Source organism: Formica exsecta, unplaced genomic scaffold (genome assembly GCF_003651465.1).
Source record: "Formica exsecta isolate Colony F162 unplaced genomic scaffold, ASM365146v1 scaffold314, whole genome shotgun sequence".
Lineage (NCBI taxonomy): Eukaryota > Metazoa > Arthropoda > Insecta > Hymenoptera > Formicidae > Formica > Formica exsecta.
Window position 1 is genome coordinate 130,972 of NW_021850397.1, and position 26,668 is coordinate 157,639.

Below are 26,668 nucleotides of genomic sequence, written 5' to 3' on the forward strand. Positions count from 1 at the left end.
ATATATATGCATATGTATGAATAAAATCTTTAACTTTTAATGAGATTAAATATTACAATATGTCGAAAAGATAATAACTTGTAATTACCTTTCTGCCGCATTGCACGCTTTTATCACCTGTATCCCAGCTGATGTCGTAAAATTTATCCTGTTGGAAGAGATAGTACGCCTTATAACAATTCGCTTTGTGCAATGTTTTTTCACCTTTGACCAGAAACAGGGAACATTGTAGCGGCGCTCCAAGCATCTTGTGTGGATTCCAGGCAACCGAGTTCGATCTAAACGAGTAGCGTCATAGAACAATACTTAATCAAAGAAAACTGTTACGTGCTGATTAATTATTTCAAGTTGGTATTTTTAACGCACGAGGAAGGAAAGTCTGTGTCTTTTTCCACTTGTTTAGTTGATAACAAATATTGCTTAACATTTTCTTGAGAGCAAAGTTCTTTCAATTCGAATAAATTATGCGGATAATATTGATTTACGTAACGACTAGTGATGATTTCGATTGCAAATAATCGCTACGTCAATTTTGAACACTCATCGCTTTTCTTCCTCGATAGCGTTGGTAAAAAAACAATTACAAACAATTCGATGCCGCGTAGTCGACTTCGATATTGCTCCGAAAGCAGCAAACTGCCACCGAGACAAGCCTGCACAAGAGATCTCTAATTTAGATTACGTCGCTTCTCGAGCTAACAACTCTCATACAATTTATACGAACGTCTACGTGTAACCAGATGTTCTCGCTGCGACAGATCTCGGCGATTTCCAGCAATGGATCAATAGCTCCGAGAACAGTAGTACCGGCAGTGGCGTTTATGAAAAACGGTAAGTGTCCGTCATTCTTCATCTTTTTTATAACTTCCTTTAGGTCATCCACTTTCATGCGACCATACTCGTCTGTCTTTACCTGCGATAAAAAAATTTACTCTCCAAGAATATATTCTTGTACAATCAGCGTAGTTACAGAATCTAATCTAAACTTCATTCAATTATATTTTTTATTTTTAATGTTAAAAATAAATAATTTTTTATATTTGATAAGCAAAATTAATGTAATATTCTTAGTTTGCGAAAAATATTTCTGGACGTTGTTCGATATACATTTACAAAAGATAATGTAATTTTCTAATTTCTTTTCTCTTTCTTAAAAAAACAGAATGTGATGATACTTAATAAAAAATATATAGTTGCATATTGGTATAATATTCAGAGATTGAATGATATTCGTACCTTACAAACATTATCGATGCCTATACCTAGCCAATTGGCAGCTTTCGAGATCGAGTAATGACCGTCTTCGCTGGTCAAACAGATTAGAGATTTCCCGAAGCAACAGATGCCCGATCTTTTGGCTTCCGGAAATCTCATATGTCTGGCCATCATCATCGCGTACATGTTTGCTATACTACCACCTGGACACATTATACCATCGGCAAGCGGCATCGATGGATAGCCCACCAGCTGTAACGATTTCTTTATCACCTCGTGCTCTATTAAAGTAAATACGGGCGCGACTTCAAATGTGTACCTAGCAAGAATATATTTATTATATAATTGTAGTTATTATTTATTTAGTTATTATTTATTTTGTTATTATTTATTTTGTACTTTATTTTTAGGCAGCATTATTTTTGTAACTTGTTAAAAGCATTTAGTACGAAAGAGAGCCTAATCTAATATTTCATTTTTATTTTTTAAATGAAATCAAACTTTTTTAGCGATGATAAGGATTTAATATGTGTTATTTGCGGTTGTGCGATAAGTCATGCGTCGTCTGAGATGCAATGTTAGCAGATTAGCGATATGACAATAGTTATGTAATAGCTTTGATTATTTATCACGTTGTCTCGAAAGTACCAGATGATGTTATATTTTGCGAACGTGTGTGGAAAAAATATTGTTCATTATTGCTCAGCATTAAGTATTTATTAATACAGCTTGATACTTACTGGCTAGTGTTCAAGACCTCCGTTAACCAGGAGCCAACTAGCCCGTATTCGTCAACGCCACCGTAGAGTTGATTATGAAAATGCGGATTGCTCGTTTTCACGGAGTACCGTATAATCTGACGTATCAACGTTTCGAGTTCCTTCTCTTCCACTGGATTTTTATCCAAAGAAAATGGTATCTTATCCTATACAAAAATAACACAATTTGATTAAAAAGGAACGATGATTATTCTCTATCGTCAAAATTAGTATTTTATCACTACAGAATCTTTATAATCCGATATTCTTTTAAGCATCCGCTAGAAATAATACGACAATTTATTATCCGAAATAATTTTTATCAATTCAATTACATCAGTCAAAATAATCAAATTTATCGAATTTGTAAATTCATTAATTTGGAGAGAAATATTTTTCGTTCTTACAAATTATCTATTAATGAATCAACTTAGGCTGATATTATATTCATACGACAAAATATTTCTTCCACTGGATTTTTATCCAAAGAAAATGGTATCTTATCCTATACAAAAATAACACAATTTGATTAGAAAGGAACGATGATTATTCTATCGTCAAAATTAGTATTTTATCACTACAGAATCTTTATAATCCGATATTCTTTTAAGCATCCGCTAGAAATAATACGACAATTTATTATCCGAAATAATTTTTATATTCAATTACATCAGTCAAAATAATCAAATTTATCGAATTTGTAAATTCATTAATTTGGAGAGAAATATTTTTTGTTCTTACAAATTATCTATTAATGAATCAACTTAGGCTGATATTATATTCATACGACAAAATATTTGTTGAATGTATCAGTTGGCTATTAGAAAAAGAATTCTTAGAATTTTGATAAAGACTCTAGAAATTTTTTGTTTGATAGCCAATCGCTATACCTGACAAATTCGTCATACGACAAATATAATATCAGCCTTAGAAGAACGATACGTTGTCGTGCATATAAAAATTCTTCGAAGAAAGAGATGATTCGTCTGGCCAACGCTGCACATGGTGATAACAACGATATTAATATTATAATCGTTGACCTCACAATTACATCGGGAATATTTTTATGTTCTAATAATCGTATCATGTTAATAAACATTTTACAAGCAAATAATCTATCGTGCATTATAGAATATCTTTTTACGCTAATCTATCGCTATCTATGTAGGTTGCATTGCAGATATTTACGTTAGATATATACAATAAGCACAAAATAAAATAGATAATAAAATTTGTAATAAAATTTGTTTTTTTAATTAATCGTTTAACGATTCTATCGTTTATATTATATATAATGTTTATGCTTAACAAGAATTGTTAAGCGATTAATTAAAAAAGCATAGATTTTATTACAATATCTATTCTGTTTTCAAGATTGGATGAAAAAAGTGTTCAAACAAAATGATATTTGAATTAGCAATGAGACAAATGAAACAAATATATTCTGTGTCTAAAGCAAAAATTCTAGCAATCAAAAAATTCGCGATCTCTATACATTGTTTAAAATTGAAATAATTAATAATTTTTTAAATGCACTTGCCTCCTTAATCGCGCGCGAGTAGATTGAGAACTATATACATAGATGATCTCCTTTGTATTTTACCTTATTTAAAGTTATATAATATTAAACTTTATTAATTGTTTATTGGATTTATTGTTAATTAAACCACAAAGATAACAAAAATATGACATAAGACGGATATTTTTATAGTGTATAAAATGGTGACAATGACAACAAAAATACGAATACAAACGCATTAATAGGTATAATATTAAGATGTAAAATATATCCCTCACAGCGTAAAAAAGATTGAACAGCGGATACGCACGAATAACGTTTTAACGTGAGAAATCAAACTAATATTCACCTGTAACACTTCGGGATGCACAAATTGTACGACACGTTGATCGTCGGATCGATCGAAAACATGTTCTTCTTTGAGAATCCTCAGAAGATCCTCCAACATCGTGACGACATTGCTGGTGCTTGACTCACTCTCAGCCATCGTAAAGTGTACAGTGAAACGAAGCGAGCGAGCCCACTGACTAACCAGTCAACAAATCCATCGGTTTTGTTTGTTAGTCCCCTTCCATTTCTTTCCTATGAGGGGATTGCTCTCTGTCGCGATCATTGAAAACACATCGTATGATCGTGAATCTCCGCAACTCATCGTTCCATCGCTGCAGAAATTCCATTCACACGTGCCAATTACATTTATCTCCATATACATCCGTCACGCTCATGCCAACGCATGCATTTTGCCTGTCCTCGAATCGCATAAAAATATAGCGGAAATGCATGAACCTATATCAGCGTTCTAAATTTTTAGAGTAATATTTTAGATTTATATATAAATTTATTGCATAATTTGATGACTGTTGAAATAAATTACTAAAGAGTTTTATTTATTCTAAAATAGATGAAAAACGCAAGGACGTAATTTTGAGAATAGTTTGCAATAACGCACTTTTAATATAAAGTATTTTTTTATAATCGAATTTTTATTTGACTTATATTGTCATTTTATAATATAATTTATAATTTATATTTTATAATTACAAATATTATAAGTTGCGTTATCACACAGTGAAGTTATTAACACGAATGTATTTTGCTCATGTTGCATTCCTTATAGGAACAAAAAATATAACTAGAAATGATGCAAGTTTCATTATAAGAAGGAGGCTTGTTATAATCATTGTTCAATCATTATTAAATATTTAATTAATAATATCACGTGGTATTCTATGCTTCATAGACACAAACTCGTGTATTTGAATTTTACGTTTTTTATATCTGCGACAATATATTATAATATATATTATCAATATTATAATAAATATATGTATAATAATTACTTTTAAATTATCTTTACGTATTAATTTAATATATAAAACTATAAATGTAATGTCGATTGTACAAAAGTTTAGAAATGTGTTTTTATATTTGCTTACATTTCATTTTAAGATTATTGCACTACCGTAAAATAAAAATAATAATCCAGAAATATAGTATTAAATCAGATTATACCAAAATTCTACCAAGATCATGTTAAAATTGTGTCTTTTCTGATCTCACGCGACGTAACGGATGGCATCATAGCGTCGAGAGGTAACCGAGGTACGATACCCTTCATGGAAGCCCATTGACCCTCACAGAGTTCGTGAAAGGTCAGACGCAGCAGCGACTGATCACCTAGAATACCAGGGCCTCTACAAGTTGCACCAGCTCCAAATTCCCAGATACTCCAATTGCCTGTCAAGATCAAAGCTTGTTGTATCTGTAACGGGTTGGTCAGATTCGCGAAGCTGGCGAATCTCCTGCGTAACCAAGAGGCGATATAAGAGGCACGGCAGTCGCAATGCCAAGGATTTCGACCTAGACGTATCTGTTGAATCATCGGTATTGCATCCAAACTGCCAGCTGGCAAAAAAGAGAAGTCATTTGACTCCAATTGCCTAAAGAAACACGATATGGTATTATAGAATTAAAAAAAAAATATATCTCTCTTTTATTAATTTAAATATTTCTTTGTAAAAATTAAGCATTGAAGAAGAAAAAATTAATATTTTTCAATATTAAATTGAAAATTGTATATTTATCAAAAAAAGTCAAGTATCGACTCACAATTTCTGCAATCTCGGCGTATCCTCGAAAACTCCTGATTGCACTAATCTTAATCGATTAGATTGCAAGAAAAGAGAGGTGACATTAGATAATCCGCGAAAGACGCCTCTTATTAAGATTTCTATACGATTTCCATAGAGGATAAGACGTTCCAAAGATACAGAGTTGTTGAATAATCCAGGTGACAAATATTTTATATGATTATGTCCTAGTCGAAGTTCTCGAAGCGCTGTCATGCTGAGAAAGGCTCTTGTATCAATCTATCACAAAGAACAAAACTACTTAAAGAGAAAGATAACCTTTTAAAAACATTAATCAATATTAATCTTCATAATATTATAAGATATAAATTTTTTTCTTATAAGAAAATATTTTTATAACTTTAAACTTATAAATTTATGATGTATATATTAGTGTTATGATTTTAAAAATAAGAAATGTAAATGAATTTATGATATTTACATGAGATATTCTATTGCTCGATATTTCCAGAAGTTCTAGCTGTACGAGGGCCGACAACAATCCCTTAGATATTTCTGTCAATCGATTATCTCTCATATCTAACTCTTTGAGAGAAGTTAAATCTTTTAATATACCGTTAGGCAGTTCTTTCAAACGATTTTCCTCGAGTGCGAGACGTCTGAGATTAATCGTATCTCGGAAAATTGGAACGGGTAATCCGGTTAACCGGTTTTTACCGAGCAACAATTCCTCGAGATTCCCAAGACCACGAAACGTACCAGGAGATAACGACGAGATACGATTCGACGAAAGATCCAATAAAGCCAAAAGTCTGTTGCTCAGGAAAAGATCTTCCGGTAAAGAACGGAGTTTGTTCGATGACAGATCGCTAAGTAAAATAAAATAAGATATTATTAAATATAATTTAAATTTTAATGTACATATTTACAGAATATATCTAATATTCTAAACGTTTAATTAAATTATAAAGTGATATCTATTTTTCATTATTTTATGATTGATTTCTCTCTCAATTGCTAACTGAAATTTAATTTAGAAATCTTGTCGTAATTTTACGTTACAAGTTTTTACAATTATAAATTTTTTACATATATAGATTTTTGACATATAAAAATTATTTTTTCTGTCGTTGAATGTCTGACATACAGTATTCGAAGATTCCTTAACCCGAAGAATTGATTTCGTTGCATCTCCTTCAACAGATTGTTACTAAGCCTGACATTTGCAACACCGTGCAGCGGCAGGAACAAATTCGATGCTAAATGCTCGATAAGGTTGCTGCTCAGATCTCTATAATTCGTCATCTCGTTAGAAGTCTCATTACGCGGTCATTACTTACATCACTTACAAATGGTGCAGTCGCGTCATGTTTCTAAATGTGTCTCTATGTAGAGCATTAAGCCGGTTATTCCCGAGATCCCTGTAAAAGGCATGTCAAACAAGTGATTTCCACTCTCAAAGCATTTATATTGAGACTGCAATAGTAATACTCTATGAGAAAAGTCAGAAATATCTGTTATAAAAAATTGCAATAAACAATGGAAAATAAAGTTTAAAATATGCATTTTTTTCATTTAAGAAAAAAGTTATTCAAGGCTTTTTAGATTGTTGTAAGAGACGCTTACAGTTTCAATACATCGGCGGGAACCAGTTGCATCGGAGGTAGGTCCAGCAGATCGTATCTCCAACAGGACACCAATTTCATCTCCGGTACGCATTTGCACGGTCCCTCGGCGCAAATCTCCCAATCCTCTTCCCTCAGGCTGATCTGCCAAACTGCAAGAGCATTGGGTGTGTTTTTTTATTCATCGAGTATGCGAATCGCGAGACTCTTACCCGGCTGCTCGACCGCTCGCAGTCTCCGCTCGAGGCTCGACAATCGGTTCTCCATCTCTTCGAAGATTGACACCGATTCTGACGTCGATGAATGTTCCGTATCTGCGCTTATATGGGATGTTTTATTTCAAGATTCAAAGTCGCGTATTTTAAATCGTATCGACAAGTGAGACGATACAGAAAAAATGATATAAAAAAAAGAATTACAATTTTGAAAATTTTATGCATTTAATTTAGCCTTTTTTTTACAAAAATCTCGTTTTTTCAGCTTTAGAACTTTTGAAAGCGTGTTCTTCATAGATAACGCGTAAATCTATATACAAATAATATTTTGCGATCTCAATCTATGTAATATTCAACGGTATAGCATATAATTATTAACTTTATAAGACTTCGATTCAAATTACTTCTCGCATTTTTTTGGTATCGATTTCTACTATTAGATCCAGTCGCCGATAACTATTTGATTCGTGCGATTGATTACCTGTTAGTGTCCGCGTGCTTGCGGTCGTGCAGGTGTACGAGACTAGAGGGTACGTTCTCGTCTCGCATAACGAGAAGAGAACAATTACGCAGTAAAGTTTTGAAGATAAGTCGGTCATGTCACGCGTCACCCGGACCAGATGATGACACATTGTAGGTGGGACAAAGTGCACCGGACTGAGGACGCGCGGCCGGCCGTCATTCTTCATCGCTCGCGGTCGCATCCTCATTATCTTGTGCATTGATTTGAAAGGTAAACTCGTTACAACGAAGATTGACGGACAATAGCCCCGCCCGTACAAATTACGCTCTTTAATGCACATGCGCCGTTCATATGTGCTTAGCAACATAATGCTTCTGACATTTATGAAATTTATGAGAAAATTATCTTTACCGAATCTTTTTCTAAAAAATAATTAATTGGCATAAAATCATTCTATATATAGATGTAATATATTTTAACATTAGAGTAAATTACATATAATTAATTGATTTCTTATGTTGCGATACTTTTAAATTTTAGTATAATTAATTAAATTAACAGAAATAATAACAACCATGAAACAAGACGTATAATAAAATATATATGAAAGATATATTGAATAAATTCAAATTTGGCCATTTTCTCATCTGTAATTTAAATTAATAATATCTCTTTATCTCTGTTTAGCCCTCTAGAAGATGAATTACAAAGTTGTTACATTTGTTTATCAATCGGTAATAACAACTTGTCTGGAATGTGTCGACATCATACAATGCAGCTGCGAAAAAGCGACGGAAATATATTATATAATACAATATTGATACATATATGTTGTAGAAAGAAATAAGATAAAGATTACATCATACTTAGTCACACATTTCCTTTTTCTTATAGTATTAAAATAATCAATATTGATACATATATGTTGAAGAAAGAAATAAGATAAAGATTACATCATACTTAGTCACACATTTCCTTTTTCTTATAGTATTAAAATAATCAATATGGAAATTAATAATGGCAAGAAACCCCTGCATTTAATATCTTAAACAAAATTTTTAATTATTATTTATGATGCAAAGAAGAATCTTAAAGGCAAATCGTCTCAAAAAATATTTTTTTTCAACAAAATATATAGCATAAAATAAAAATGGTGAAAAATCAAAAATCTTGAAATAAAGATACATACAATATATAATCGATTACGCTTACATAACTGCATAAGTTGCGTGTAATAAAAACAGAAAATAAAACAGGTGTCAAAAATAAAAATTACTCCAGAATTAAGAATACATTTAACTAACTTTGTATTTGCGTTAGAACAGATCATAGTCGTCATTAGAAAGCCGATTCAAATGTACATATATTTAAAATTCAATACTCAGTGTATCGATTTACATAAATTAGAAATCACATACCAGAATCAACACGAGTGTGTCAAAGTCGCAGAAAAGGAAGTGATTATGAGAAACAAAATCAATAGTTGCTCATTATTAATATTTATTAGATAGACGCACTGTGACTTTTACATTATGTAATTGTATATAGCATATAATTTGGTGACCAATTTTATTGTCAGAGAGATTTTCTCGCGTAATTATATATCTAGTATTTTCTTCTTTTAGTAATTATGTCTAGTCTATAATTGTGGAAAGAGTCGCATCGGGTTACAATATATTATGATATTTTGCTTACAATTAAACTAAATAAATTCGCGAAAACAAGATATAACGATTAATTTGACGGTCTACTTTGCGGTTTCTCGATGATCCCCTGAAATCGAGCGATTGTTTAAGACAGTTTTACTCCGCCGGATCCAGGACATGCTCCTTTGCTCTTCACAGCCCATTCTGCGATGTTGAGGGATAGTGAACGTGTGTATGATTATAATTTTTATTATTTAATATATAAAATTTTATATAGAAAATTAATAAAATATTATTTTTTTCGAATATATACTTACTCGTTCCCATCTCGCAGTTGTGAACATCCAAAATGCATTGCGAGCTGAAAGTCCTTGGTTTAAAGTTGGAATCGGCAGGATCGTGAACGCAAATAGGATCGTAATCGTCCCCGCATTCTCGGGCGCACTCCTTCTTACTCTTCTTCGCATCCTTGGCAGCCTTAATAGCATCCTTTACATCCTTCGAAGCGGTCGCCGCTTCCTTTATGTCCTTAGGTTCCTTTATCTCCTTTATGGTGGTTGCTTTTGCGTCATCGGGAAGAGCATACGTGTCCTCGCAGAACGTGAACATGCTAAGGAACGCAAATGCTAGAAAAGATTAAAGAAAGAGGATAGGAAATTTAAATTAATTCATAAAAATATCTTTATCAAATTTTTTACAAATTTCTAATGAATGTTTTTTATAACATAATAGAATAGATTTTTGTTAAAATGGCAATTGCAATTAACGAAATTATTCTAAAGTTTCTCTCAATAAAGCTGTTGATAACATACTTTAATAGTCACAAGAGATTAATCTTGTCATTAATATGTTACTTGAATGATCGATGCAATTTTCGAAAATTTTCCCCGTTGACGAGTTGTGGAGAACGGTATTACGTAAATCAATTGATAGTGGCTTAGCATCTCGTTGGGATGCTGCGTGGCCTTAATACGCATCTCTATTGGATGATTGCGCCTTTATTGAAATCAAGGTATTTTAAATCAAGATGAACTCGCTCCTTGCGACGCGATTACGACGTTTCTTCGCTCAAGGACACTTACGCCCACGCATGTTTAAAGATATTTTCCTTGATCTTTTGCAGTTAGAGATTTCTTTCAAAATCTCAAATAATTTTTGCGTTAATAACAGTTTTAATAAATAATCAATCGGAAAAAAAAACCCAAAAATTGCCCTTTTTATCGCTTTTAATTAAACGATTTTAATGATGTAATATCGCGATCGAGGTCAAGTAAAACTGGATTTTAGATCAATGTGTGTGAGGCGAAAGGTGCGCGTACATATATGGCAATAACACCAAGAATTTATCATAAATTTTAATAATGCCCTCTTTTTAATTAATACATTTGAGATTTAAAATTGTTTCTAACAAAACAGACTTTAATAAAAATCATGGAAAAACGATCAAAACTTTTAATCAAACTTATAAAATCAACTAATGAGAGAATTGTAGATATAAAAGAATATTTGTATCATCAAATCTTACTTATAATATTTTTAAATATACACAAAAAATAAATTATTAAACTAAATTATCAACAATTTAATGAGATTTTCAAATATTTGTCCGAACGTCTTTAATAATTTAAACAATTGTGTACATCACGCATTTGAATTTGATTAATAATTAATTAATTACGGAGATTATCGCGATGTTTTTGCTACAAAATCTTAAATTAACTCGATGCAGTTTTCGTACCAACTATAATTGCTACCTCCATCGTTTCGACTGATCAGTGATGTCTCGGTTGAAATTTCTCGGTGACGATTTCCTGACACGGCGAATGGCAATCAAGAGAGGACTGGCATATCGTGTCACCATGCTACGTTTATAAACCGAGTTAAATCCCCATCCCCACCTGAGAGGAATTGAGAGTAGGATGCATTATGCTTGGATCATGATAGTCGAGTTAATCATGCTGTATATGGCACTTTACTTCCAAATATAATATACTCAATACATTAAAGAAACTATAGATTGCAGCTAATCAATTAAACAATACAAGGAATATTGCAAATATAAATATATAAATATACTCTAAATTTAGATTAAATTATATAAATCTAGGTGTGTAATTTAACCTAATTGCTTTTACAAATTGATATTCAACTTTTATTCTATTTTCATTTAAAAAATATGTTTTATATTTCTGAACGAAAGTAATTTACTGTCTGATAAATAAGAAGAATATTGAACATCACGTGCTTATGTTAATATATCCATATATTTGATTATTTAAAAAAAAGGAGATTAAAAGTAACTTGTTCAGATAAAATCTTTTTTTTTTCCAGCGCACTTGTGCACTTCACTATTTACAATTAGTACGTAATGACACCAAATAATCTCGGTGTCATGTCTGAAGAAAAAGATCATTCCTGTAATCTTCTCTAAACGTCTCGGATGCCGTCAATTACAAGATTGATCCAGTAATGTTCTGTTTGCAGCATTTTGCAAAGGATTCTTTGATCATGGTTAAAAGATATGACATTTTAAACTGTTTTAATCATGATCAAAAATTAGGATTATGAATTGAGTATTCAGGAGAAATATCGAGAAAAAAAATATCTTTTTTTTATAAAATGTAGATAAATAAATATATTAAATAAATAATTATGAATAGAAAGATGACGCGACACACAATGAAATTCGATGATAATGTAAACTTCTCACTGCTCTTTCTGTTCTGTTAGCTGCCTCTCTTCCTCCACGAAGCTGTTGAATAAATTCAAGTAGTCATACCAAGATTCGTGGAACGTAAGCGCTTCGGTGATGCGACACGTAAGTGTCGTGCATTTCTCCGTCGAATTTGAACGAGCACTGTTTTGCGCCTCGTACTTCTCGACAGAATTTTTTACCACGCCTTCGAGACTGTTTAGTGTTTCCAAACTCGTATAAGCTGAAAAATATAAAATACCATTAGACAATAATAGAGAAATTAAAGAGATGATAAACCTGAATCAATGTTTTAGATCGAAAATTAATTTATTACAATTCAGGTAAGCACTGAAATTCAATCCAAGATTCAGAGATACTCTGTAAATTAATCTAACAACTTACGCGATGATAAACTACGTTCTTCATCGTCGTCACCTTTATTAGAGATCTTTTTCTTGATTATCTCCAGTTTCGGTATGAAGAGTAACAAGCAAATTACCGCGATAAATTTCACAATCATCTTGAAGATCACTAATTTTAATATGATTTTTGCAATGGTGAATGCGTTTAATTTGAGGGCGAATGGCAATCCTAGATTGAAACTCGGCAGAAGGGAAATGTAAGATACTTCCGGTAGTGCATAAGGTGCACCATAGACTGGAGTTGGAATAGAAGTATGTATAGAAGGACCATATCCTAAAACAAAACAGGAAATAATTAGTCAAGTGATTAAGAAGAGCTAAAAAATGTAACATTTAAACTGAAAAAAAAATTTTGCTACGAAAAATGATTTTGCATTAAACAAATAATACGCTTGCATAACTTGCATTTATTATAATTCGTAAATTAATAATAATGATAATTATAAATAAAAAAGAGAGAAAACAAAAAGAGAAAAAATAATTAAATCTTTTTAATAATATATTTATAAATTTTATCAAAATTTTAGCAATAGATCGACTGTATGACACTACCTTTGATCTCATCTTGTTGCGGTGGTAAATAAGAATTCCCGGGAGGTCTGTACGAAGGAGTCTGCGGATAAAACGAAGAACCATCTTGCGACGGTCCGTACGGATTCTGCGGTGGACCGTAAGAATTCTGCGGAGTATTGTAATTATCGTTGTAGCCCATTGACTGTTTGAAAGATTGGGGATAAGAATCGCTAGGTCCCCCGTATGTGATTCGCGGATTCTTGGATGCGTACGGCGATTCGGGCGAACCGTACTCCGTTTCCGGCCTGTAAACGGGCCCCTGCACATATTCCCTTCTGTTCGTATTCGTCTTTAAGTCGATCTGCACGATTCCTTCTCGCGGATCGTCGCTGTTACGCGAGTGTCTTAGTGCTTCGAGATAGCTGTCTCTTTTCCACGCAGTCTTCGAGCCTTTGTTGGCTCGATAAAGGCTGTCGACGATATAAGATCCTCGAGAAGTCTCATTCTTCGACACGGAGGGTTTCCGGAGAACACTTTTGGGATTTTCTCCAAAAGATATCCGATTAACGATCGTGGAATCTACGAGGGAATTAACTTTTGTCGACGCAATGTCGTCGGAGTTGCTGAAATTAGCGATGATCGATGCTCTAGTCGACAAAGGTGGGCCGAGAACAAGATCCTTTCCTAGAATTATCGATGCCTCGGATTCTCTGGCCTCTATTTTCAAGGTTGATGCATCTGGTGTACCCTGATGATTCGGAGGCACAATTTCGTGAGATGAGACCAAAACGAGAGAGAGCAGAAAAACTCCTGGAATCCAGCCGAATTGATGCTTTCGTGTTTGATAATGAGATATCATTTTGAGCGTAAGTAATTGTTGAAAAAGAATGAATATCTGCAAGAAGAAAATATTATAAGCGATTTCTGAAAATCGCAAAACAGATTTTTATTGGTATTTTACAAATAATGCTGTGTAAAATAAAACATCTGATAACACTGTCCAATCACACATTTTGTAGAATTATAAATAATTAATCAGTGATTAAGAATAACTATTATTAGAGTAATTATTGAAAAATATATAAATATGGATTCTTTATAAATCTATATATCTTTAGATAAGGCGGCGAATTAGAAATTTCTAAAATAATCTTTTGTGAAATTAATGTTGTTTTAATTAGAAAAAAAGGATGGACAAGTAGTACAAACAAGCACGACACGAGATGCCTTCTAGATGAGTGCAAAAGATCCCTCTTGAATACGAAATGCAAGCAATTGCGGCGCATACTAAGTGAGTAGCGGTCTTCGCCCCTTTTCAGCGGTCATTTCAACAATGACCCTAATTTACGAATACAGAATGATAAAACAGTTGCAATTTGCAGCTCTACAGCGAATATTCTTGCAGTATAACTCGATGTTTTATCATTATTACTATATCTCTCACTATTAATTAAATCAATTATTATTTAATCATTATATTTTTACTTACAATATATAAAATTTTTAAATATATAATAGTCATTTTAAAAAATTTTTAATTATACAAAGATAATAATAATAAAATTATTTTTAATGAGATAAGCACTTAGTGACAAAGCTAAACAGGATGATGTGAATTTATCGAATATACATACGTTGACTAATTCCACTTAAAGAAAGATCCACTTTTCCACTTTTAAGAATGACGGTGATTTTTAGCTGCTTATTTGTTCTTCAGGAATTTAATTTTATAAATTTTTTCCTTATAAATTTGCTCATTCGCAAATCTCATTCACCTCTGCACTAAACACAAAAATCTATTCACTACAAAACGTTCTGACCGAGTGGCAAGCTCACGAAGCTCTCGTCATCCTCTTGGCAGACACTCACGTCGATCAACGTTTGTGAATAAAAAATCGTCGCCTTTGCTTCCTCTATATATGCCGTTCGCATTCGGAAGGGGCACGAGGTTCACGTTATTAGGTTACTATTCCATCGTGCCCCTTTGACACTTCCACCACAACCATCGATCGATCGCTGTCGTCTGCCAAAATTTTTTACCATTATCTTTCAGATAAAAAAAAAATGTTTTGGTGTTGCAATCTTATATTGCAAATGAATTATAAATAATAAGTCATTTTTCTTATTATTATTATATTTATTTTAACTAACTATTAATAACAAATTAACTAATAAAGGCTACTAATAACTATTAATAATAATATCATTATATATTTATATATTAATTTAAAACAATAATAGATTTCTAATACTACTATTAATAACTAAGTAAATAGAAGAATATCTGATCCCTTTTTTGCAGTAATTGTATTAGAAAGAATAAAATTAAATCATGTTTTAACGTTTTTATTCATCAAAAGCGTGATATTTGCATTTCTCATATTAATTTTATAAAATTATTAAAAAAGCGCGGAAATGATAGTAGGAAGTTTAAAAGCGTGGGATCTATTATTATGTACTGGACGATGCAGTCTATAACGGTGTCACTATTTTTCAAGTCTTCTACAATACTTTGATCCGGTGGCATACTTTTAAATGGCATTAGTGTGGCATTCTTTTAATGATTCTATTATCTTCCGGACGCATGCAAATGTTTTACCCGATGAAAGTCTTGACGATCGTATATGTCCGTCTGCGTTCTTCGACAACCAAAACACGTACGAAAATGAACAAATATTCTGCTATATTATAGCGTTCCCTTAAAATAATCATCCTATCAATTTTTTTAGAATCAAACAAAGAAAAATCAATTATTCATATAATTTTATAAGCATTTTTTAGATAAATATTTATTAGCAAAAAAATTAATTTATATTTAATTGTCGTCAATGAACAAACGATTTATATAATTTAATAAATTATAAAATTAATTCCTATAAAAATAAAATACGTGAATCTTTACAAATGCATTGGAAAAGATTGTTAAATATAGTCTATACGGCCATCCCGATCGATACACTAGCCTATCTGGGTCTCTGAGCAACCAAACACTGGTTACCCGCAGGCAAGATTTACTTACCATACAAAAGTGAAATTATAACTGAGATAGTGCACAAACAACGAGAATGTCCTAGATACACTAACAAATTAAAGGAAATGAATCTTTCGGTAACCGAAACAAAGTGCGTTCTGTCTTTAAATGTAGCACGGAAGTTAACTACAACAATTTTTTATTCACCATTATTATTGCAGGTGGGTGAAGTTCGGAAAATCTCATGACTTTGTTTTCGTTGGAAAGGAAACCATTGCAACGGCTTCCGGTATTTACGTGAGTTTTTTGGATCTGAATACGAGAGAAAGGCGAATCGAGCGTTTCGACAGCAAGGAAAGGGGCGATGGCGCATCGTGTTTGGCTGGACATCCGGTAATGCAATTATTTATAATATGTTTATTCATTCGGATTATTGAACGTCTGAAAAAAGTAGCAAATGTATTACTGTCATATATTTTTGTTATTTATTTTTCGATGACATTATATATTTTAAATCTTGCAGACAGTTTCCATGTTTTCCGTAGTCGAAAGAAAATCTAATCCCAAGATATCGATATTTATATACCCAACGCTACGAAGAATTTCCAGATGCGTGCTACCCGACAAAATCAATGGTTATTCATCCTGTTCTTTTGCTGGTACAGAATATCTCATAAGCCTCACTAATTTCCCTGATTTTCGACTGATTGTGTGGCTCTGGAAGACCGGCAAGCACGTCGCTATGCTTAACATGAAGATTCACGATCTTGTTCAAGAAATTTGGTATAAAAATGATATATATGCTTTATAACATTTTTATTTTTCCAAAATTGAAATTGATAATTTTTTCAGCTGTTCGCCGAATCCTCCACATTTGATATCGCAACTTGGAATCGTCGACGGCACGCTCTCAATCTGTCAAATACGCACGTGCTCGAAAATCGTGAGTATACATCACGTGGATGTGCCAGTTCCGGAACATAAAATTGTATCCTCATCCTGGACGCCGGAAGGAAACCTATTTGCCTCGGACGAGTTCGGCAACGTATGGCTTATAGCGATAGATGCTAACAAACTGTACTCGGTGGTAAAATCGAAAACGCTCGAACCATCGAAGAATAGACCGATTGTTATCACTTATAGGACTGGCGTAATAGTTGTGAATACTGATAGTGAAATTACAGTGCGTATATTGATTCGATAAATTTTTATTTAATATAAATAAAATTAACAATAATGCTGTTTTTTTTATAAAAGTCTAATTATTATCGGATTTATAATTATTATAACATTATATTATATTATTATATTTACGTTTTAGTTTTATAAGAAATCATTGGCGGATTGGAACGTGTCATGGCAATTCGTATGGTCGATTTCGACTTTCCATTCTATTCGAGTAGGAAGGCAATATTATTTCGAAGATGGGATTTTATTTCACTCCAATAGCGGAGAGATTTTTGAGATCAGTACGCAGTACGACAACGTTCCTCACATCGAAATTATTTATACGGATGAGATAGAATACAAAGCACTGTTTTCTATATCTCAACGCGCAGATCACGTCGCAGCGATAGATCGGTTAGATCGTCTTTGCATTTTTGAGGTATCAACCGGAAAATTGACAGCGAGATTATCTCTGAAACATCATGGTGAAGGTAAAATATCAAATATAGTCTTTTATATAAAACATTTGAGAGAATAATTATTCTTTATATCAGATTTGTTATCTCTTTTTTTAAGATAATATAAATATAACTTATTCGATTTACTGTCTTAAATATCTGAATCGTTCGATTTAATTTATATATATAGGGTGCGGCATTTATAGTGACGCGGACATATTTTTCGGAAACGAAGTGAGATATCAAAAAATGTTTCAGACAAAAGTTGCATGGTTTCGAGGGGGCCACATGATAAAAATATGGATTTGACCTTAAGTGGTCTTTTCAAGGAGAGGTCAATGTGGTCGATGTTTTCTTAAACGGAAGTCCCCATTTTTTATTACATATTCTTATAGCTTACCTCGAGAGCTTTCCAAAACACTATAATAAAGTATTTTTTCATTAAGTACTTTTTGAGTTATTTTATATTTTAATCTGACATATTTTGATATAAAAAATAAAATATCTCGTAAAATATTTAGTTTTCGATAATCTTACAGTAATACTTTTATGTGGTCAAATCCATATTTTTATCATGTGGCCCCCTCGAAACCATGCAACTTTTGTCTGAAACATTTTTTGATATCTCACTTCGTTTCCGAAAAATATGCCCGCGTCACTATAAATGCCGCACCCTGTATATGTATATATATAGAGAGAATAATTTTTTGACAAAATAATTTTCTTATATTTTTACGCGACAATTAACATATTGTTAATTAGAATTACATATTAATTCCAGTTGTTCGTGCAGATTCACATCCTACTTTATCAATGCTTGTGGCATGTAGTGTTGCTGGCAATTGCATTTTTATCGATATCACATCATTACCTAAAATCTTTAACTGCTTTCATCTTTACGGTGATGTTTTGGATAGAATAAAATTCTCGCACTGTGGCAAATTTTTAGGAATTGGCAGTTCTCAAACTGGCAAATTATTTATTATTGGCAAACGATTTGAACAACAGCCTGTGGATGTTCTTGGATTTATAGAAATTGATGGATATGTAAGATAATTATATAAATTATACAGAGAAGTTAGCAATTATATATGGCAAACCACAAAAAATGTGGATGTAAAATCTATATTTATAAACAATATGTAAGTGAGTAAAATTTAATTATTTTTCTCTCTTTTTGCAGGTTGCTGATTTTCTGATATACAAGAGGAATAATGGTCGCTTCGAAATCTTAGTTCTTGCAACGACTAATCCTTCCATGGCATCGATCGGCGGTAATAAAGTAATCGTGTACACTTGTGAGATCTCAAACAATTTCTACACGCGTGCCATTTGTGCGATAGATTTATTAAGACCTTTCAGGATGCTCTATCACGGAACGAATAAGCCTTTGAATATACTGGGTATACCCTCTTTATCTAAACAATTACATCAAATGGAGATACAGGTATAAGTCGAGTTACATCACCGTTTCTTACTATTAATAAAAAAAGCAACCAATTATTTTTAATTAAACTTTAATTAAATTTAGATTATCTTAAAAATATTCAAATTATGTTGTATGATGAGTTTTCACACAAGAGAACCACTTTATAATCGTTATTTTAAAATCCTTTTTATATTTTCCATTCAGATCCTGAAAAAAAGAATTCATTAAATTTTTTTCGCAGGACGACTTTCAAGATATCATCCTCACGGAAGCACTCTTTTCGATCCATCAGATGAGGAATATTGGAATATATATGACTGATTCTCGAGTCTTAACATATGGATATGATGGCTTGATCGTAGTCAGAGATAGCATGGAACTTCGCAAAGTGATTGCGGTTTTCATGCCACACCATCGCAGCAAAGGGGGTATTAAGTGCGCTATTTCTTCGCGCTTTGGGGAAATGATTGTTTCCCTCGGTAGAAACGGAGATCTCGTTGCTAGTCGCGTTCGGTATTTCGCTTTTACTTGTTTCTCACAGTCGTATATTTAAATTATGAGACTTCATATAATTCATTTTAATTATGCGAGCAGTTTATCGGAAACAAGAACAAACTTGGCAGAAAGCAGAGCTGTGAGTGTACATTTATCAATCGAAGACTTTACTTCCGGTTCAAACAAATTGTACGGTTTAGCAGGAGAAACCTGGCTGGAAAATGTAATCGCCGCTAAACTGAAAGCCGAACGCGATGAAGCTCTACCTCTACGAGCTTCCATCATAGCCGATTTGGAAAAAATAAAGAATCAGGTATATATATTTCCTTAAAATTTGATACTTTAGAATTAAGATTATAAGTTACGATCTTAGGAAATTTTAACATAACATAACAGATACGCGAGCTTCTCGATATAAATGAAAGCAAACCACCGGATGCTCGATTGCCGATCTCAGCTTTCGATTTAAATCGCGAATCTCGGCAGCGAAAAATAGAAGAGGCACGACTTGAACGAGACAAAGTGCATCGAAAACTCGAAGAAGAATGCGCTCAACGAGATCAGGTAGCGTCGTATATCCGCGAAATATTCTGGGAATCATTGCAAGTAAAACCGTGTGCTCTTAAATCTATCGGCGGTGATACGATAATTCGTAATTATCCTCTCGTCGCATCGACTCGGAGAATGAATGAGTTTAAAGTATGGGATAGGCTCTCTTCGGAGGCCGATGAGTTTTTATATAGGTATATATAATCTTTTTTTCTCTAAAAATATAAATAACTTTAAGAAAATACTAGATATTTTAAAATTAATCAATGATTTATTCATCCATTCTTTTTAATATTCTTTGAGATTTAATAATAATATAAGAATGTAATGTATATATCGCGGAAAGAATTTCTAATACGTAGATATGGAAAATAATACTGTTTTTAGTTACGAGGTGTATAATGAGTCAGTAGATGAAGAAGACGATTCAAGACAAGGATCCGCAGCATCTGATTCCGATAAAGAAGCATCGACGAATAGCTCTGACGAAATTAAAATACACGAGGTGGCTAAAACGTGGTATACAATGGTGGATGAAGATGAAAGATTATGTATATCTGGTATTACAACGTATAAATGGATTGATGATGAAAGCATAGCTGCAACGCATCAGCTGTTACTTCCTTGCGACAGAGATCTTAAAACTATTCTTAAAAAAGACATTATTATCGAAAATCGAGAGCGCAAATTAAAGGTGATGTCTACTACAAATCTATTAAAATGTATACTATATTATATTAAAAGCACAGTAATATACTCAATCACATTTCTGATTAAAAATTAATACGGCATCAAAATTACTTTCTTAAGTTTTTCATTAAGTGTGTTAACGAAAGCCATTGTAAAATGTTTCTAAATTAAAGCTTTCTCTCAAATAGATGTATTTTATTAATCTTTTTGAGGAAATGAGACGCGCGAAGGAACGTGAATTAAAATGTACAAAGGAGCGCATTGATAGGCTTAGATATTGCGCTTCCGAATTAAAGACAATGTTCGGAATAGACTCCGTTCTGGAACGAATCGATACACCGACTTGGAGTGTCGAAGAAATATCTGATTACATAGTCACTGTAAAAGATCACGAGATACTTGCAAAACAGTCACGGCGAGAAGAGTCTAGAATCGCGACGGTTGATGAGGATCGAGAAGATGAAGAGAAAAACGGAAACAGTGATTTTTATGAGAAAGCCCTTGAAAAAATGATGGACGGTGTATTGGAATCTAAGTGAGTCGATCTTCGACAAATAATTGCGTAAAAAATGATATGAATAAAATCTTGAATTTTTATTAATAAAAAAATTTATATGTATATTTTGAAATTATAAATTTAATATTTCATTTCAAGATGGGAAGACGAAGTTAAAAAAGAAATACCTGTGCCTGAATGCATAACCGCGAAGGATCCTTCGAAATATACCGATGAAGACATTGCAATTATCGCCTCGTACAAATTCAAAGTGCAAGCGCTGAAAGAAGAACGAAAAAAATATAAAGCGACGTTGCAGGCAGAGATCGTCGAGACAAAAGGTCTTTGAGAATAGTGAACAAAATAATATCGTATTCAACAGAATAATTTCTTGAAATACTCAGACACCTTTTTTACTGATAAACTTTTTTTCGTTAAAATCATAAAATATATGCATTTCAGAAGCCTTACAGAGAGATATCACGGAATTCAACGACAAGTTGAAGGATCTTGAGTTGAAGAAGATGCAAATAGAATGCGCGATCCTGCAGGAGAGATTGACGAGAATACGAGCGATCCGGAGACATCGTAGCGAGGTCGACGGCAGGCAAAAAATCGTTCGTTTCACTGACGATGAACTGGTTCCGGCGACGCGAGAAGCACGCAAACTCGCCGAGGAATGCAATTCGCTCGAGGTAGTCGTGGCAGAATTAAAGTCTCGTTACGACAATCTCAACAAGGCGGAGAAACGTCAGGAGACCAAGTTTCGTAGCGAATTCGCGGACTTGAAGCAGCCGATAGTCGAACACTTGCTCAGGCATTACAAGAAGCGACCCAGGATAGGTCGACTCATCACCACGTCCGTCACGTATCTGACGGAGGTGGTGAGATGTGTTGCGGCCAGCGAGAAATCGGACATTTTACCACGCGAATGCCTGGACTTCCTCAGAGGCATAGATGCGTTGGATACGATGCCCAGAAACCTGCCGCCGCAGATTAACATCAATCATTGGCGAACGATGTGTAAGCTCAGAAGAGCGAAGGTCGAGGTGGAAACGAAGGTGAGGATAAAAAAGCAATTTATTTATATTAAAATATGACAATCTTATAATAATTGTGTTATTTTTGATATATCATACTTGAAAAATAAGACATATCAACAACATTAAAAAATAAAACAGATGCGTCGCTTTTTTTTTCTTTTATAATGACTATTTTGAGCTGATGCTACTAAAAAAATAAAAAGTCATAGCGTTACCAAAAGCGTGGATATGGATGTTAAAGGTGAGATGCTGCGCGGTGGAGATGGCCGAGGCGGAGCAAACGCTGTCATTTTATCAGAAAACGATGCAATCAGCTGACAACGTGGTTGCGTGCAAAAAGGTCTGTCTGGAAAACATAGAGAAATCTTTGATGCAACTTGCTGAGGAAATGGAGATCCAACTCGTCCTGAAAATGGGTCAGATTGAGGTCCCGCTGCAAGGTTGTCCATCCGACTACGAGAACACCGTTCTCGTGACGCGCGAAGAGCTCTTGCGTGTCAACGAATGTATCATCGAAACCGGAAGAAGCAAGTTGGCGGCGATGCACAAATCTATGCATTTGCGAAAAGTCGTGTCGCAACAAGAATGGCAGCATGCACGCGCGAAGATGGTACTGGACGATTTACAGCAGGAGCTAAAAGATGTTCAACAGTTCAAGGTCGTATTTGATCTGTCACATTTCATTTCATTTAATATTAATAAGAAGAGAATACATAATATACTTGCATATTTCAGATCACAAGAAACGTGCTTGAATTCTTGAGCCGTGATCCCTGCAGTGTAAATCTGGAAAAAGATTATGAAAAGATAAAAATCAATTTGCGAATATTTCAAAACGTGAATATCTATTATAATTGTACCGTTATATACAGATGTCCTGACAAATTTAAAACGTGTTTCAGAGATTTCGCGAATTGTTGGCACTGGAAAAGGCGCGTCTGAAGGAAACAAAGCGGTTGATGGCTAAATGGAAGAAAAAGAACGACAAGATGTCGAAGGAGCTCAAATCTAAATCGTCGGACGTTGAAGAGTTTCGCAAGTTGCTCAACGATCCGTGTCGCAAGAAGGACGAAGAGTCTCGTAAGATGAGACTTGCCGCGATCGCAAGACGTACTAAGCTTATCATAAAAGCGGAGAACAATTACGAACAACTGCTAGCCTTACACGCTCACCTAGAAGTCTTAAAATTGCGAACGTATCCGACCTTGCAGTTTAAAACCGCATAATAAAACCGCATAAGATTTATACGTCAAGGAAAAAGATCGCGGGAAATATTGATTGCAACAAAATAATCGTTGAAAATTTCTCGGAATTAGCTTAATAATTTATTAAATATAAGTTTAATAATTTATTAATAATAAAATTGTACCTCTTCTCCTATTAATAATAAATTTGTATTATTTATATACGTGTATTACATAAATATATAGGAAGGCGCGAGGAAGAGAGATGCATCAAACACTTTAAATGCATCTTTAATTAATCGCCTTGCTGAATTACAGATTTATGTTTGCTTAGTTGCATGATAATGGGATAATGATATAATTTCGATTACGTTTCTTACCAATACTTATTATTCCGATCTCGATCTTGCGCGTGCGATGAAGGAAAATTGCCGGTTCCAAGAAGAAAATGAGGAAAGTAATGTTACTCTACCATTATCTCATCCTAAAGTCTAAACATTTCTTGGTAACTTGGAGATAAAAAAAAATATGCTAAGTTTTTAAAAATGCATTTAAAAATGCATTTAAAAATATAATTCTTTCTTTGCTTGAAAATCGCAAAGAGAAGTATTTTGATTATCTTCTAGAATTAATTTAAAAAATATGTTAAAATAATAATATTATTTGCCTTATATATATAATTCAAACTTTTTGTAAAATACTTTGAATTATCAGTGAAGCTCTTAGCTAAAACAGAAGCTTGTCTTATATTTAATATGTGCAGGGAAAACATTCGGTATTTTATATTATACTATCACATTTACCGCTGTCAATATGCCATCATTACTGATTACACAAATTCTTCTAAAAAATATCGATATTTATCACAGCAATTCCGATAATGTATATTATGTTAACATAATCATTAAAATAGACTATTATTGGCAGTTTATTACGAGATATTGTATTTAGCGTTTATACGATATCTACCACGAGATAAATTATTATGACAGATTGTTGTTACCATCTGGCTAGACTAAACAATAACTCTATTACAGCACTGGATTTCTCGTCTATTAGTAAAATCGATCATGAATTATCTGCGGCGATCTATAATGCTTTTTTCCTCCAACAGCCCATCGCTTATCACAAATCTGAATGTCTCAATACCTTGGCAGGTACCAGGTACCTAGAAATAGTGAATTATGATATTATATTACATGCGAAAATTATTAATCAGACGCTTTATATTTCAAAGTCAACATTCGTTTTTTTTTTTTTACAGGCTGGGATAATGGTCTATCAACAAGAGAATTTATTAACGAAATTCATCAGCACATTTACTTACTCGATTGATAGCTTTTAACCTCGATAATGCTTACCACAGTTATTAAACCGTTTTCTAGTCGCGAAAATAATATTACTTTGCAAAGTATTGTCATGGTGATTAGATACAAAAGTTATGTGTTATATATAAATATAACGATTAAAATTATAGAGAAAAAAATTGCGTTTTACCATATCGACAATTTACAACAACTATAACCGGTAAATAGTAAAATTAGTAAAATTTCAGAATTTAAAAATTTTTTAAAGTGATGATTTTTTATCTAAAAATTTAACACATATACAATTTAAACTTCTCGACTAAAATAATTTTTATTTAAGAGAATCTTCTTTTATATTAGTATATATTCACTATAGTATTTACTCTATTATTTACTATATCATTTAATGATTACATATTACATAACGTAATACGATATTTTATTTGGTACGTAATAAATAAATTCATAATATGCAGATAAAATTATTTTTTATATAAATAAAAAAACAACTATACGTATCGCAGCACCGCACGCGTTTTATTGAATATTTCCGATGATATTTATATATCGAGCTTATAGATTGCATACTTATCAGACGCTGTTTTGTAACGACGAAAATAAGTATATAAGTTATTTATTCAGCTTGCGATTTTTCGATGATAGAGGAAAAGAGAGAGCTGCCGTGGGAATCATCGCTTGACCCCAACAGAGGAAATTACCGCCGGTACTTTTCGTATGTCAACAAAGGTCTCCGCGATTCCAACCGCGCGATATACATACATAAACACATGCGATGCGACATGCGTATCGCGTGCGTGGGCATGCGTCGCATCGCAAGAGGAACCGGGACGAAGGACGCGAAATCGCCAAGCGAAGCCGAGGACACGGACCTGTTAAACTTGAAAACGCGTTGGAGGAGACGAACGAAGACTGGTTCGGTGGAAAAAAAATTCCCTCATTTCTTTCAAGATGTTACAAGCGATGGACTAGCGAGGAATTCATCCTGGAAAATCACCGGGAAAGTTAATGACCGTGGCTTATCCGAGCTTGGCGATGGATTTAACGATGTTTAACTATTATATACTTACGGGGTATTTAATAACAGATTTACTTTATAGATAGTAATTCTTATCGAAAACCGTTATAATTCCTTCTTTACCAAAAATCAATTAAACGCTATGACATCATTTTCATGACATTTGAGAGATTTAAAGATATGATATTGTTAATTATACTTTAAGTTGAAATTTCTTATTAAATTCAATATTATCGAATTAATTTCTTAATTCTTAATGAATTGCTCTCATAATTGTTTATCATTAGAATGTTATTAAATTTTCACATTTGCACATTAAGCAAAAATTAATCCAATTTTCGACTTGCAGAGTAATTGTTATTGAATGCCTTATATATCAATCAGGCTGAGATTACTAAGTTGCACTTTGTAATCAATATTTTTATGATAAAAAATTAAAAAATATGTCTTTTTTTTAACACACGACAAGACGTGGAAAGTACCATTGCTGCAGAAAAGGCGAAGAATCAAATAATTAATAACAATGATGTCATTATGCAAAATGTATTGAGAGAAAGAGAGAAAGAGAACGATGGCAGAAATCGCTAAGCGCGAGGAGAAAGAGAGAAACTCCCCTCTCCAGAGATCCGAAGAAGAAAAATACGCATCTATATAAGAACGTACGTAGACCGATTCTCTCGTC

The 26,668-nt window shown here is 33.1% G+C and overlaps 4 protein-coding genes across 4 annotated transcripts in view; 1 reads left to right on the plus strand and 3 right to left on the minus strand.

Moving 5' to 3' along the window:
- LOC115237957 (cysteine sulfinic acid decarboxylase) overlaps positions 1-4,295 on the minus strand; it is a 25,368-nt gene extending 21,073 nt beyond the window's left edge. Inside the window, exons 1-6 of the mRNA XM_029811368.1 lie at positions 3,842-4,295; positions 1,956-2,140; positions 1,237-1,534; positions 725-913; positions 589-653; positions 89-278 (exon numbers count right to left, since the gene is read on the minus strand). Of these exons, the coding sequence (XP_029667228.1) occupies positions 89-278; positions 589-653; positions 725-913; positions 1,237-1,534; positions 1,956-2,140; positions 3,842-3,979 (1,065 nt within the window). The 5' untranslated portion in view covers positions 3,980-4,295. The remainder of the gene's footprint in view (positions 1-88; positions 279-588; positions 654-724; positions 914-1,236; positions 1,535-1,955; positions 2,141-3,841) is intronic.
- A 384-nt stretch (positions 4,296-4,679) lies between these two features.
- LOC115237913 lies at positions 4,680-15,021 on the minus strand. Its single transcript, XM_029811288.1, has 14 exons — positions 14,796-15,021; positions 13,201-14,056; positions 12,629-12,922; positions 12,242-12,467; positions 11,286-11,429; positions 9,849-10,141; positions 7,904-8,212; positions 7,420-7,521; positions 7,209-7,359; positions 6,932-7,003; positions 6,730-6,873; positions 6,064-6,451; positions 5,602-5,861; positions 4,680-5,432 (listed from the first exon to the last, which is right to left on the minus strand). Exons 2-14 carry the CDS (start codon positions 14,018-14,020, stop codon positions 5,021-5,023), a joined length of 3,615 nt encoding a protein of 1,204 aa, XP_029667148.1. The 5' UTR covers positions 14,021-14,056; positions 14,796-15,021; the 3' UTR covers positions 4,680-5,020.
- On the minus strand, positions 9,369-11,409 carry LOC115237958. Its single transcript, XM_029811369.1, has 3 exons — positions 11,270-11,409; positions 9,849-10,157; positions 9,369-9,735 (listed from the first exon to the last, which is right to left on the minus strand). Exons 1-3 carry the CDS (start codon positions 11,289-11,291, stop codon positions 9,677-9,679), a joined length of 390 nt encoding a protein of 129 aa, XP_029667229.1. The 5' UTR covers positions 11,292-11,409; the 3' UTR covers positions 9,369-9,676.
- LOC115237955 (cilia- and flagella-associated protein 43-like) lies at positions 13,908-23,903 on the plus strand. Its single transcript, XM_029811363.1, has 18 exons — positions 13,908-14,027; positions 14,343-14,452; positions 16,354-16,525; positions 16,656-16,915; positions 16,985-17,315; positions 17,454-17,790; positions 18,539-18,804; positions 18,941-19,204; positions 19,428-19,699; positions 19,781-19,994; positions 20,078-20,424; positions 20,618-20,924; positions 21,109-21,455; positions 21,576-21,757; positions 21,879-22,477; positions 22,701-23,117; positions 23,195-23,296; positions 23,362-23,903. Exons 2-18 carry the CDS (start codon positions 14,427-14,429, stop codon positions 23,683-23,685), a joined length of 4,767 nt encoding a protein of 1,588 aa, XP_029667223.1. The 5' UTR covers positions 13,908-14,027; positions 14,343-14,426; the 3' UTR covers positions 23,686-23,903.
- Positions 23,904-26,668: the final 2,765 nt, after the last annotated feature.

What these genes read in the sequence shown, in the direction of transcription:
- LOC115237913 (XM_029811288.1), bottom strand. Translation starts at nt 14,020, where the DNA reads ATGATATCTCATTATCAAACACGAAAGCATCAATTCGGCTGGATTCCA. An exon ending in CAACTGCGAGATGGGAACGA is followed by an intron (nt 8,213 to 9,848) that starts GTAAGTATATAT and finishes TGTGCATTAAAG; the next exon opens with AGCGTAATTTGTACGGGCGG. An exon ending in CGAGCAATAGAATATCTCAT is followed by an intron (nt 5,862 to 6,063) that starts GTAAATATCATA and finishes TCTTTGTGATAG; the next exon opens with ATTGATACAAGAGCCTTTCT.
- LOC115237958 (XM_029811369.1), bottom strand. Translation starts at nt 11,291, where the DNA reads ATGGAGGTAGCAATTATAGTTG. An exon ending in GGAGGTAGCAATTATAGTTG is followed by an intron (nt 10,158 to 11,269) that starts GTACGAAAACTG and finishes AATCTTTTCTAG; the next exon opens with CATTTGCGTTCCTTAGCATG. An exon ending in CAACTGCGAGATGGGAACGA is followed by an intron (nt 9,736 to 9,848) that starts GTAAGTATATAT and finishes TCAACATCGCAG; the next exon opens with AATGGGCTGTGAAGAGCAAA.
- LOC115237955 (XM_029811363.1), top strand. Translation starts at nt 14,427, where the DNA reads ATGCAAGCAATTGCGGCGCATACTAA. An exon ending in GATCTTGTTCAAGAAATTTG is followed by an intron (nt 16,916 to 16,984) that starts GTATAAAAATGA and finishes TAATTTTTTCAG; the next exon opens with CTGTTCGCCGAATCCTCCAC. An exon ending in GCCGATGAGTTTTTATATAG is followed by an intron (nt 20,425 to 20,617) that starts GTATATATAATC and finishes TACTGTTTTTAG; the next exon opens with TTACGAGGTGTATAATGAGT.